Source organism: Strongylocentrotus purpuratus, unplaced genomic scaffold, assembly GCF_000002235.5.
Source record: "Strongylocentrotus purpuratus isolate Spur 01 unplaced genomic scaffold, Spur_5.0 spur5_scaffold_8, whole genome shotgun sequence".
Lineage (NCBI taxonomy): Eukaryota > Metazoa > Echinodermata > Echinoidea > Camarodonta > Strongylocentrotidae > Strongylocentrotus > Strongylocentrotus purpuratus.
Window position 1 is genome coordinate 8035919 of NW_022145614.1, and position 13645 is coordinate 8049563.

At 34.6% G+C, this 13645-nt stretch overlaps 1 protein-coding gene across 1 annotated transcript; it reads left to right on the forward strand.

Annotated features, from left to right (window-relative positions):
• LOC100889866 (dysbindin) lies at positions 1 to 10567 on the forward strand. Its single transcript, XM_003726550.3, has 12 exons — positions 1 to 62; positions 873 to 1002; positions 2184 to 2231; positions 3192 to 3233; positions 4273 to 4326; positions 4809 to 4869; positions 5728 to 5860; positions 6809 to 6941; positions 7595 to 7617; positions 8092 to 8232; positions 8849 to 9322; positions 10266 to 10567. Exons 2-12 carry the CDS (start codon positions 947 to 949, stop codon positions 10415 to 10417), a joined length of 1317 nt encoding a protein of 438 aa, XP_003726598.2. The 5' UTR covers positions 1 to 62; positions 873 to 946; the 3' UTR covers positions 10418 to 10567.
• Positions 10568 to 13645: the final 3078 nt, after the last annotated feature.

The following is a 13645-nucleotide window of genomic DNA, read 5'->3' on the forward strand; positions in this document are numbered from 1 at the left end:
GTACCGTAGTGGCAGCTAGACGAGCAAGAGAGATATTTGCAAGACGTTGCCTTGTTTTACCGGTAAACCACTCTTATTTTATTCAACTAAAGAGATAGTGCCTTGGCCTTGTTGCTATTGAATTAATATGTTATTTACATTTGCGTAAAAACTGCGCAAATAGCAGACTCGATCAGGTCTCTGGCAGAATATGGAACAATACAGTCCCACCCCATTTGTTTCGTGTAAGAATATCAGTTGGGATGTGTTCATCATGTACAAAACGAAATACAAATCAGAAAGTTGTTACTAGTTCAGTCATTGTATAAGGCAGACACTCAATCAGAGTCAGTTGAATTTAGCTAGTTTTCTAACTAGTCTAGACCTATTCATTAGCATTAAAAGTTAGAGCCACAGTGCGTCAATCATCATTTCATGAAGCCTGCGCACTGATCCAGCAAAGCTAAAGGCAAAGCATTAACAGTTTTTAATACACAGCCAGGATAGTAATGCAGCTATAGTCTATGTGTGGAAGCCTGCACTTTTCATTTTCAGGAAGAAGAAGAGCTAGAAAGAGTTCCACATGGACCCCCCCCCCCCCCCCCCCCGCTAAATATTATTACACTTTCTTTATATCTCTCATTGTCTAACCCTGTTTTATAGTCTGAAACATATCGATATATTTTTTCAATTTTAGTGGGGGTTACATATATGGAACTCTAGCCGCAGACCCTTATGTCAGTCAAAGGCAGAATTCTAGGCATATCTATCTATAATCCGTAAATGTCTCTTCATAAAACAAAATATTGGTGTTTTGAAATTGTAGTCTAACTATTGTTTTAGATCTGCTCTAATTGTTTTTAAGGTCCTCATCTTTCCTCTCATTTCTATAGGTACCCTGTGCTCAAAAGTTGCTTGTGCCTATTGACGATGTGCCTAAAGTAGATATACATATATTGAAAGCAAAATGTTTGATCAATTCAAGGAGAAGATACATTCTGTCCAGCTTGACTTGAATGCTGGGTAAGTACATTACTTTGATCAGGGGGGTGTTTCACAAAGATTCTAAATTCAAACTTGACTCTAAGTTGTACTTAAATATTATGGAGAGCCATTTGTTGCTTTAAAATAAAATATATTCAAGAGCAAAAGTTTAAGTATTTTAGAGTTTTCATGAATTCCATATCAAGTACAGGAAATCTCCTTGATAATAGAAAATATGAATGATTTGAATCAACATTTTATGCCTTTTAAAGTCCAACTTAGAGATAAATTCAACTTAAGATCTTTGTGAAACACCCGCCTGACAGGACAAGGATTATTTGAGGGCTGATTTGATCAGCTTCTACTTCTTCATATTGGCGACACTGATATGTTTCTCTTATTCATACATGTGTCTGATAAAACGTCCGACTCCTAAATCTTAATTAAGTGATTGGTTCAACACTGATAATTTTGTGCAATAGATGCATGCTGCATCAACTTGATTGCAGATACGGTACATGTAGATGATAAAATGAACTTATTCGGATGACTCATTTATATAATTATGGAAGGACTTGACGGAAGTTATTTATGTAGAAATGTTGAAAACTTACTACTTTAAAGCTTATCTGCCGTAGTTTACAGGAGGGATTAGACTGCCCTGCAAGGTCACTGGACAGGTGGTTATCTCATCAACTCAGCTCTCAGTTAACTTAAGAAAAAGAGGATCATAGGGGACCAATGGTCACCGATTAGGCATTGTTTGTTTTATAGAGGGCGCAAGTAGCTACAAGTAGTGCAGTGGGCCATTATTGTTATTATAATTGTTATAATTGTTGAATTGAATGAGAATAGAAAACTCAGGTCAACAAATCGATGTAATTTAAATACATGTACAATCTGACAAGTACTTGGAAACATTTGTGTGATATAATCACTGTACATATGAAAATAAATCAATTGTAATTTTCAGGGGGGACATCTCTCTCAAATTGTTGTACACTATCATTTCCGTGATTCCATCTTTAGCCTGATCCCATTTTCTATTGGACAGTACTCACAGTAGGCCTGCCGCCTACTCCAAATAAATGATGTTATAGGTTCTCCAAAACTTTTTTTTTTTAATGAAATTTCTGTCACTTTATGTATGAGAACAAACTTTTCTTCAGTGATTTGATAATGGAATAATGCAGTTAAATGTTTTTGTTTTTTCTTTACAGGTTGAAGTCGCTCAGTGAGAAGGCTCGAGAGGTTGGACGATCAAAGAAGTAAGTGATTTTCCTGCTCAGTCAAGGCTCATTCAGATGTGTCGCGGTAAACCTCCACAAAACAGCTGCCACGTTTTTTAGATGTGTATTAATGAATGGCATCTGAATGCAAAGAAGGACTTGCGCATATTCACTGAGCTCTGTGTTATCTTGTAACATCACATCATCATTTGTATTTTAAAATCGCCTGGTTTTGCCACATGATAACTGAATGAGCCTTATTATATTTGTGTAGGTTGATGTATATTATAATGTTCTTCATTTTTATTTGATTTGGCAAATCTGTTGATCTTAATGAATTGTTACTATAATATCGACTCTGTTGTAATTCAGTATGAATCAGAAACATTCCTATATTGTCTTTACAAGATTTTGCTATGTGTTTCTTGTACTACTAGGGTAGTCTGATTTTCAGACCCTTATACTGCATAGTCGTACCTTTTGTGCTGAGTAAAGACTCAATAAGTTTAATTTTGGTCATTATAAGAAGGGGGTCATTAATGTGTACAAATGTTAACGTCTCTTTTACAGCTAATTTATCTTTGTTATTAACAAATTTGTAAAAAGTCTGTTAGTCACAATAGTGTCTAACAGTGAGGTCTAAAGAGTAGAGAGTAAATGTTTCCCTTGCGTAACTAGGTATTACTGCTAACCGTTAAAAGTTTAAATTTCACAGATAGAACATATGTGACCTACTCATGATTCCTGCAAAGTTCTACAGAATTTGATGTTGGCTGCAAAAGGAATACACTACTTAAAATAGCTGAATATGATGGCATTTCATATTTGTTGAACATGCCTTTCAGTTTTTGTTATGTAAATTGATTATGACAGAAAGTTTATTTGGGTCTATGAATCCTATTTTTAATGTACAGTAGAATGAGATTCAAAATAATATTCATATTTCATGTGATAGTCAATTGCTCATGATCATTTTTTTTCTTGTTTTAACATTTGTAGACTCCCTGGTGAATTGCATGTTCTTGACAGCAAAACAGCTGAGTAAGTTCCTATCTAATTTGTATAGCATTTTAATGGAAGAGTGTTTTGATATGACTTTTGTTTTTTTTGTCATTTCTCATCGTTTTCTTCTGTGAATTTATTTTTGTTCAATTCAGGGATAGGAAAATTTACTTGTCTGTAGTTGATAGAGGTCATGTCCTTTCTCATTGTTTAGGTCCTTGGATATTCTGCCTATCTGTAGAAAGCACCATTTTGTATTTCAAGAGATGAACAGATCTGGAAATTTTTCGATAACTTTAAATCAGTACCGGTAATACAGAGGATTATCTTCTTGCACTCATGAACACAGAGAAAAACAAACATGTGGAAAACATAACAAGCCATGACTAGATGCTGCGTATTTTAAGTAGCAAGATGCTAGCCTTGATTACCAGACAGTTTCCTATGGCCAATATTCAATAAACTTCTTAATCATGAAATTTAAGAACTTTTTCTGATCTTTTTGCTAAGAGTAAAGTGTTTGCAAAAATGTGTATTCTATTAAAGCATTGGGGCTAAGAATTGTGCCCTAAGAGTAAGATATTCTTAGATTTTATCTAAGAGAAAGGGCTGAAATAGCTTGTTGTATTCTATTACAATCGAAATATCTCAGATACATAAGAATTCTACCCTATATTTAAGATTTTTTAATTTTTATACGCAAATTGAGCTGCAGTTGAGTCGCTCGACTTGACCAATTTTGCTTTCCAACATTACGTCATCGGGTCTAAGAGCTTTGTCTTATATGTCCGATCTAAGCTAAGACAAAGTGCTCACCATGTTTATAATATGGCTAATGCAACTTTCTTGAACTAGACAAATTCTTAGATTTGAGAAAAATGTCTTAGAAGTTAATTTAATACCGGCCCCTTGCTTTAATGTGCGGTATACAAATATCTTATTATTATTATTATTATTATAATACCAGTGGTCTGACAAAGTGATAGTTGGCACAGATTGTGGCCAGTGGAATAACCCCGGTGGGACCCTTCCAAGTCCTAATTATTTAGCTGCTTTTATTCTTATCTTTATTTTTCAGTCTTTCGGCGTTGAAACCAGAATGTATAGATGCTGGAGATGAAATCCTCAACAGGTAAATTATGGGGAAAAAATACTTATACTTTTTATTAAAACATGATCTATTCCCTTCAAAATATTCATCATTACCTGCTCTTGAAAAAATAAAGATTGATATATTGGTATCAAATAGTTTCAGATTATTATTTGGTTGTCATGGAAAACAAATATAAATGTCTTTTTGCTTCTCACTTATTTAAAGTTGTCAGATAAGGGGTAGTTTATTGTTATGTTGCATGTTTTTAAGCCGGGATAGGATAAGAAAATAACAACTTTGTGAGTTTTGCTGAAATATTTTTCTCACAAGGACCATGACTTTTCCTATGACTGGTTCTTCTTGAAATTGAAAGGAATAACAGTTTTAAAAGAAATAGAACAGAGAAAATATGGATTAGTGCCAGAAGATTATAGAATTTACATACAAAGAGTAAAAACATTTTAAGAGGTTCTGGTGTGGCAAGTTTGATCAAATTGTTATTATGCAATCTACTTTTGAAGGTTTCAACTGATGTGGACTCAAATTCATACCAACATTGAATTTTCTGCAGACAAAGCTATGGTAAGGTAAAACAGTTGATTTTCAGTCATAAATATGAGTCTAGTAAATATCAACCTCACAGTTCATGATAACAAATTATTTCCTTTATAGATTTCCTTTATATTCACAACTGATGAAAGGCTGTACTGTACAAAACATATTCATCATTACTGCAAATATATAACACAGAATAGAGTTGTATTCAGATATCTCTTAAAACAGTTGAATAATCTACCATAAGAGGATCTTGAAAAAAATATCAAGCAAATGCTTTGATAATGACTCCAGCAAGTTATTGATATTATTTGTTAAAATTTGCTAGGCCTTTGCTAGCTTTATAATAAACACAGCCCTATATGAGTGTTTATTGTGATGGCTTTCAAGTGTAAATGTAAAAAGTATTCTATAACAGTTTTTGAAGGCGTGAGCTTCCCTGTGCACATTGTATGTGTTTGAAACCCAGCTACAGCACTAACAATCCTTTGCAAATTATTCATTTGCATTTGCCACTCTCCACCTTAGTGAAGTGATTAGCCGGTTTCTTTCAATCCCTTACCTGAGAATACTTGCTGCTGCCACAACTTCTCTGCATAATTTTTTTTTAAAATCTGTTAACATTTAAATGTTTGGAATGGTATACAGCGATTTACGTTCACCTAGAATTAAATCAAATGATAATAACATAGTTGGGAGAATTTAGGAAGCAATCGGATCAGTTTTCCCAGTTTTTATCATTAATAATGGTCTGTTTCCACTCAAGTTTTCAGATTATCATTAATTGTACATCTAGCATCAAAGTCACTCCCTTAGCACCATTTCTCTCATTTGAACAATGTTACTAAGACCCCTTACTAATTCTCTATTATTTTATGCTCATAGAAAAGTGACAAGGCTATCCTCGAGTTGGTAGAGCAGCATGACAAACAGATCCATGTTTGGAAGCAGCTACAGACCAGACTACAAGAAGTACCCGGCATGGTGACCCAGATACAGAACCTGGCAGTCACTCTAGGTAAGTCATACACTGTATGATGAGGTTCTCAGTCCTACGACATATGTTCTGGCAACAATCTCTATAGATATTGAATATTGTTTTAAGCTCATATTTGTAGTAATATATGGAGACATGGAACCTCCATCACAGAGAGCTAAATAATATTTGTTTGTTTTGGGTGATTGGTGCCCTTTAATTTATCTCACTTCATAATGTGATGTATAGACATGTAGTGAACACTGTATTCAATAAAAATGATAACATCAATAATCATTATATTTTGGGATGGTTTAGTGCTTAGTGCATCAACAGTTGTCTCTAAGTGCTTTACACACATATCTTTACCCTGGTTATCGGATAGAGGCTTGCCAGCTCACAATGCACGCACATTCTCCACTCCCTAGGTATCATTCTGGCCAGGCACCATTTTTCAGATTCTCATGATACTGAGCAAACTACAATGACTTTTGCTTGCTACCGGGTACCCATTTAACACCTGGGTGGGGAGAAGCAATGTAGGTGAAATGCCTTGCTTAAAGGGATTGGGTAACTTTGTCTCAGATTCTGAAACAAAATCCTGGATTTAGCTCATGCTGCAATGATAATTATAAACCTTTAGGCCAGTCAGGAACCCCATGACTTTTACAAGCCTGTCTGATTATCAAGATATCCATGATTGGAAATCGAAATTTAAAAATTTGTTTTGCTAACGTTTTTTATAACACTGTAGTCTATTGGGGGAATTGAGTATGGTAAAACCGGTCACTCAAAGATTTTTATTTTTTTGAGGCACTTCATGATCATTTTGAAGTGCAATTTTTTTAGGGCTTTAATATTACACCATATCACAGACACTGATAACATAAGGACATAAGTGCCATGCTCGGATTTTACATGTCACAGTACAAATACTCATGATTGTTATATTGATGTACTCTTTGTTCGGATAATAAACTTCAAACTCAGGTAAGCTGGAAGCCAACTTTGAGGAGATTGAGAGTATGCTAGAGAGTCTTGGTGACACCTGTGAGGAGGAGGAGTTGCTAGGCAACAAGAAGATACAGCTGGCAGAGTTAATGAAATACAAGGAGCAAAAATCGTAAGTCATGCAAGAATATTCTGTTGAAAAATGTTGTTGGCTTGAACAGCTGCCCAAAGTGTTATGTCCATGTAGCAAAAGAATGTTAATCAGACTGTATGAGTATTATGATAATTCTAGAAGGGAAACATTTATGTGATGAGATTTGTATTGAGTTGACCAAAATCATGGTGTACTTTTTCTAGGATGAATTTTGTGGCTAAAATGAAAACTGTTTACAGGAAGAATGTTTGCATGTTCCGCATGCCCTCTTGTAAAAAGATAAATTATTGATCCACATCACCCATTTATCAGTCCATGGGAAAGTCTTGAACTCCGACCCTCTTCTTGGGTTGTATTTATATAACACTAAGTGGCTTCTGTTTTGTAACTACATTTGTATATGGGCATTCCATATACCAAACAGATGAAATCACAAAACTCTAAATGAAATTTGTCAACATTTATTGTCTCTTGTCAAAAAGGTCTATTCAGAGAGGTATGTAAAGTAAGATGTTTTTATCTCAGTGTGAAATTTACTGTGCATGGTAAAAGGCTCCTTTAGAATGCTTTACTACTCCAGGTTATGAACTTGAAATTTTAGTTTGTGCAATTCCCATGTTTGTGTATGAAGGTGGCTTAATATATATATACTCTTCTTATTCCCCATTCAGAAAAGAGAGGCAACATAGAAGAGGTGAGATTTTCCAAGTAACTTATAAGTAGTGGTGAAATTTTGTTGACGAGCGGGTTCAGTTTTTACTCTGATTTCAAAAGTATATGATCATAGAAAAGGCATATGGTATTGATGTATTAAAGAAAACGATGTACAGTAGCCATCTTTGATAATAATGTGTGTTAAATAGCCATGCATGTAATAATGATATATAATTGTAACATTATTTTTAAATTTCACTATTATAGTGAGTGGTAATTAGTATTTTTTGTTGGTAATCATTTTCCATATTATTATAAACTTTAACAAAAGGTTAACAAATTAAACCAATAACAAAATCAAAAAATATTTATCAAGATTTTGTGAAGGAGCTTTAAATCAAAATTAGTATTTGTTCCTACAGTTACATGTTGTTTGTTTGGAGCTAGCAGGGCATTAGATGTAACCTAAATGTGCGTGACTAAGTTCTAAACCTGCCTTTTTAATGATTTACAGAACGCCTGCTAGATGAATACAACCAGAAGTTCCGTCGAGTAGAAGACGAGGAGGATGCTAAGAAGAAAGAGAGACAGAAAGCCTTCCAAGAAGTCTTTGCTGCTGACATGGATCACTACCGAACACATGGAAAAATGTCAGGTATTACTACTTGACATACTTATTATGTTTGTTGTTGTGGTTCATTATTGTCAGTATGTGTAGCCATGTTTATAGTAGCTGTAATATGAATATCATCCTCTTTCCATCATGGGTAATTTAGTATATATACAGTCAAACCTGACCACCTGTCTACAAAGACTACATTGTCTGTTTCCCTTGAAAATGGTTTCTCATTGAAACATGTACTAAAGGAACCTGTCTACAAAGACCACTTTCTATGTTTCCCTTGGGCAGTCGCTATAGATAGGTTTGACTGTACACTACTCTGATACTCTCACTTAATGTTCTTTTCATCTGGGAAGGAAAATGCTTACAACTCTTTTCAAATAGTTTTTAATTCGGGGAGGGGGGGGGGTGGGGAGGGTGCTTTGTCAGTCTAGAAGCAAATTTGTATAACTCCATCATCCTGAGTATTCCCTCTTCCCCTCTTCACAGGCGCACACCTAGTGATGTAATCTCTAATTCTTCGTATTACTACTGGCAACATTACTTTTAGTGCATGGATCACTATCCTGTCAAAGAGTTATCGGTCTCTTGGTATGAAGCAGTTGAATTAGTTTTGTTCCTTTATCACGCTATTTTCCTTCTTCCACAGCACCAGTGACTCAATTATCCCAGGAATTAGAAAACAGACTCGATGAGTTTGAGCTTTCCATCGGTAGAGATGACCAACAAGCCCTAGATGACTTCCTGGGACCCGATGATGATGACGACGACAGCGATGTTGATCGGAGGTCGGTCAGAAAAAGAGTTCCTTTGGTCAAGGATGATGTAGAGGATAAGAAATATAATGAGGGTAATGATGATGAGGATGAAGAAGAGGAGGAATTTCAAGTCAACTCTACGGAAGGCACCGCATCAGTGGAAGAGGATGAATCTAAAGTCATCTCTACGGAAGGCACCGCATCAGTGGACGAGGTAGGGCGGATAGAAAATGGACAGAGTGGAGACAAAGAGCAACAAGGAGAAGAGAGTAAAGGAAGTGGTTCTTTAAACCCAGAGGATGCAGACGCCAAAGATAAAGGAGATTCACTTCAAGATCAAGCACATGTCGAGGAGGATGCCAAAGGTAAAAAATGCATCAATGAATGTTCACGTTAAAAATGAGAGACATTTTTATTGTTTGCTTATTGTCAGTTTCGCATAATTCATAATCTTTTTGTTGTTCAATTTTGCATTTATCTATTCTTGTAACGTGGAGGGAATAAATTATGAAATTTTCAGACGAGACATAGTCTAATTTTCTAATAATAGGTTATTATTGCATGTATTGTCTCTGTCAGTTTCTCATTTCGTCTGTTTGGAACTACAAGGGCGTTAACTCATCTTGGTACAGATATATCATGACCCAGGTGATGAGCAAGCTTTTCAGGTCTCAACATTTAAAGTAACAAGGAAGACCTTTAAAGTCTTTTTACAAGTGGGTTTGTAACTTTCACTCTTGACTTTCTGCCAAGTCCATGGTTGCCACACATGCGATCGGGTGAAGACAGGTACCCCTTGAAGACAAGAGTTACTAACTTCCTCCTGGCTCCCAACCAGATGATTTAAGCTCTTCCAATTTTTATGTCATGGACCAGTGATCTATCTTTCAGTATGAAGGATCACTTTGAATAACCACGTTGTAAGACTCCTGGGGGGTGTTTCACAAAGATCTTAAGTTGAACTTATCTCTAAGTTGGACTTAACAATTATGGAAAGCTGTTGGCATCTATGAAAATATTTGGAAAAGTTATTTTCCAAATAGGCATAAAATGTTGATTCAAATCATTCATATTTTCTATTACCAAAGAAATTTCATGTTCTTGATGTGGAATTTAAACAAAGTCTAAATAATTTGATTTTTTGCTTTTGAATATATTTGATTTTAAGGCTACAAATGGCTCTCCATAATCTTTAAGTCCAACTTAGAGTTAAGTTCGACTTAGGATCTTTGTGAAACACCCCCCTGGTGTGTGGGAGGTATTTCAATAGAATTATACCTTCTCCCTTCGGTTCTTGACATCTTGTAGATTCCACAGAAGCTCCCAGCGACAAGCAACAACTCCCGGAGGACGCAGCTACCAAAGACAGCCTCCAAGAGGATGACTTTGGAACCCCAGATGAAGATGATGACTTTGGAACACCAGATGAAGATGCAGACGAATCGTCAACGAAGTCGTAGCAGTTCACTGGATCTTGCATGGATAACAGGCCCACCTCCCTCTTAATGGCACCTTAAAGGTATAGACCAGTTCTGGTCATGCGATTGCATTGTGAAAGAAACGTTGTGGAATCGATCAGTAAATATATATATGGGACTACGGGATATCTATCCAGGCTGGATGGATATAATAATCTACAAAATATATCAATTAGTAGGCGGTTTACCGGCAACATTTGTATCATCACGTATTAGTCAAAACATATTCTTTTACATGATTGGTCATAAGAGCTTTCATTTCATTTTTTGAGATGGGGGCGTTTCCAAAACTGGTCTATACCTTTAAAGCTTTATATTAATCAACTCATTCTGGTGTTCTAGCTAGGACACGTACTGAAGACAATTGCTCTGTGGTCAGTTTCCTATAAACCCTAATTCATAACTTTAGCCTAATGTAAAACCTAATTTCTGTGCTTAGCCAAACCCTAATATCTGATTATCATCATAACAATAATTCTGATTATTAAAAGAAAGAAGACAAGAGTTTCATGTTTTCTGAACCACCATTGATTCTATTTCAGAAGAAATTTACAGATCAAAGAAAGAAAAATATTTTGTGGTCCATTAATGTTTTCTGCTAAAAAAAATTTTAAAATTTTTTTATTTCATGTAATCATCAATCAAAGTGTAAGTTGGAAACTAGTATTTACTTTTGCAATATTTTTTGGAGATGTTGATAAAAATGATTTTGAAATTGTGGTGCTGCATTTAAGACTATGCATCTAATTCTAGAATACCAACTACCGGTAGTATTGGTAGTATTTTTGTGAGTGAAATCATATACTGACCATGACCAAACTTGTAGGTGTAGATGAGAGTCCTTAAAAGGTTTTTGCAATGAATTTTTGTGGTTAAATTATGGATTTTAAGCCTTATGAACGTAAAAAGATTAAAGAGTATAAATCTTAATAGTAGTCTTTGTGCAATGCTTGATGGAAAAAGCTTTGAATTATGCTTATGTAATGTCACGTGCTGTACATGTATTATTATTATTATTATTATTTGTCAACGGTAACAGTTTGGAAAAAGTCAACTTATACTATTGCCACAAATATATAACATATATATATATGTTCACTGTATGTGCGCAATACTGATCTCTGATAAACTTGTATATTACATGAAATTATTTGCAACTCTCTAAAAATCAATATATTGTTATCTCAGGAGAGACGAACTAAGATTGCCTAGGTTCAAAATGTGTACATCCCTTTGGATTGCCAGCAGTTTTAGGCCAAGGGTACTAAACACCAAGTTGCCTACTGGTAATCACTATTCAAGCATGTGTAAAAAGTAACTAATGGCACCCTGCATAATAATTTTGCAGGTACCTTTGTATTTAAATGTATGGAAGCTAAGACAGTATTTAATCATGTAGAAGAAACGTCCCTTATACATGCAGGTATTAAGAGTAAAGTTCTTAAAGGGGGAAGTCCACTGTGATATTTAATCTTTTTTTTTTATAATGCAGAATAATGAGAGAAACAGATTATGGATGTAACTTTTGAGCAAAAGCTTAATTACAAGATGAATAAGACTGCATCATTCTCTAATATGCCTCTAACTAAAGGTTCATTCATTGATCAATTATCCTGTGACCTTTAACATCAGACTTCAAGAACCCATATGCTTTTCGTTTCATGGTTTTAATGGTTTTCCATTCTTAATATTAATCTGGACCACATTAGTTCAATTGTTTTGTTGAATAATCACAGTTAATAAGATATTTTCTAGGATTTTTACTCTCATGACCCTGTAATCTTTCATCTTTGACCACTCACCCTTTAAATATAATCAGTTCAGCCTTGCATGCTCATACAAACTTCCAGGGATGCCAGTTAGAATTGATCAGAGGGCCTGAAAATCACCTAGAATGAGCTAGTTTGTACACATAAAAGCCTAAACTATGGTATGAAAATAACTCGCCAGGCTATTCAGGCTATTACCTAAACACTGGCAACCCTGTAGAACAGAAATTATCTGCATCTGAAGAAAGAAATCATCAAGTTCATCATCAAGTCTTCATAAAAAGCCTTGTCCAGTCTCTCTCTTTCTCTCTCTCTTTAATAGAGAATCGTACTCCAGGAATCCTATTCCTTTCTTGTAGACGTCATAAGTGTTGTCGTTGTTGTTGTGTTTTTTTTGGGGGGGGATGTTTCAATGTTTGCAGCTCATATTTTCAGAAAGAAGTTGGCAAATACGTCATGAATACTTGCTATTAAAAACTGAAATGTCTTCCACTGTGTGAATTAGGCCTACAATTAAGGTACAGTTCACATCATTGAATTTTAGAATGTAGTATAATTATCATGTCATCATCATGTAGGTCGCCTATATGTGTGTACTGATGTTATAACATGTACTGACCGTACTGTAATTTTCATGAAACGAGCAATTTCCAGTACTACCAAATTATATAATTGTACAAAGCATGTATAATAAAAGATAACTTTATTGATATTTCTTTGCAAATCATAAACGTATTTATGGGTGTGTGTGTATTTCTTTTGCTTATGGCATGTACATGTAGCATAAATCAATATGAGATTACAAAGAGTGTATAGCCATTTGTTAGAAATACAGTATAACAGACTTTTGTGACAAAGTATCCATAAAATCTGTTTGTTTTAATATGGAAAGCTATTTTTATTCAAAATTGTTCACAAAACATTTTGTAAACATTCAGAAAGACCTGGTTTATTATGAAAGTGTGCAATTGGATAGAGAACATATGGTGTAACAAAAAAACAAAAACAAAAAAAAAAATCCATTTTTTTTTTTAAAGCTAGCATACTATTTCAATTCAAAGGTACTTCTGAGGAAAAGACAATTACACATCTGTATTGGTTATTCATCATCATGATAATACTTTAAATTTTTTTTTAATGTCACATTTATTTAGTTATTTGAATAAAACATCATTAACGAGGCATGCCCTCCCCAATCAATCATAAACATCATCATGATAATACTTTTAATTTTTTTTAATGTCACATTTATTTATTTATTTGAATAAAACATCATTAACGAGGCATGCCCTCCCCCAATCAATCATCATAATCATCAACATATAACAAGGTCATTTAATTCATATATCTAGGCCGGTTCAGTGACACAAAGACGTAACTCCATATTTTGCCAAAATGAGTATTTGATATCAAAATGTTCAGAAAAATGTGGGCTTTCCAC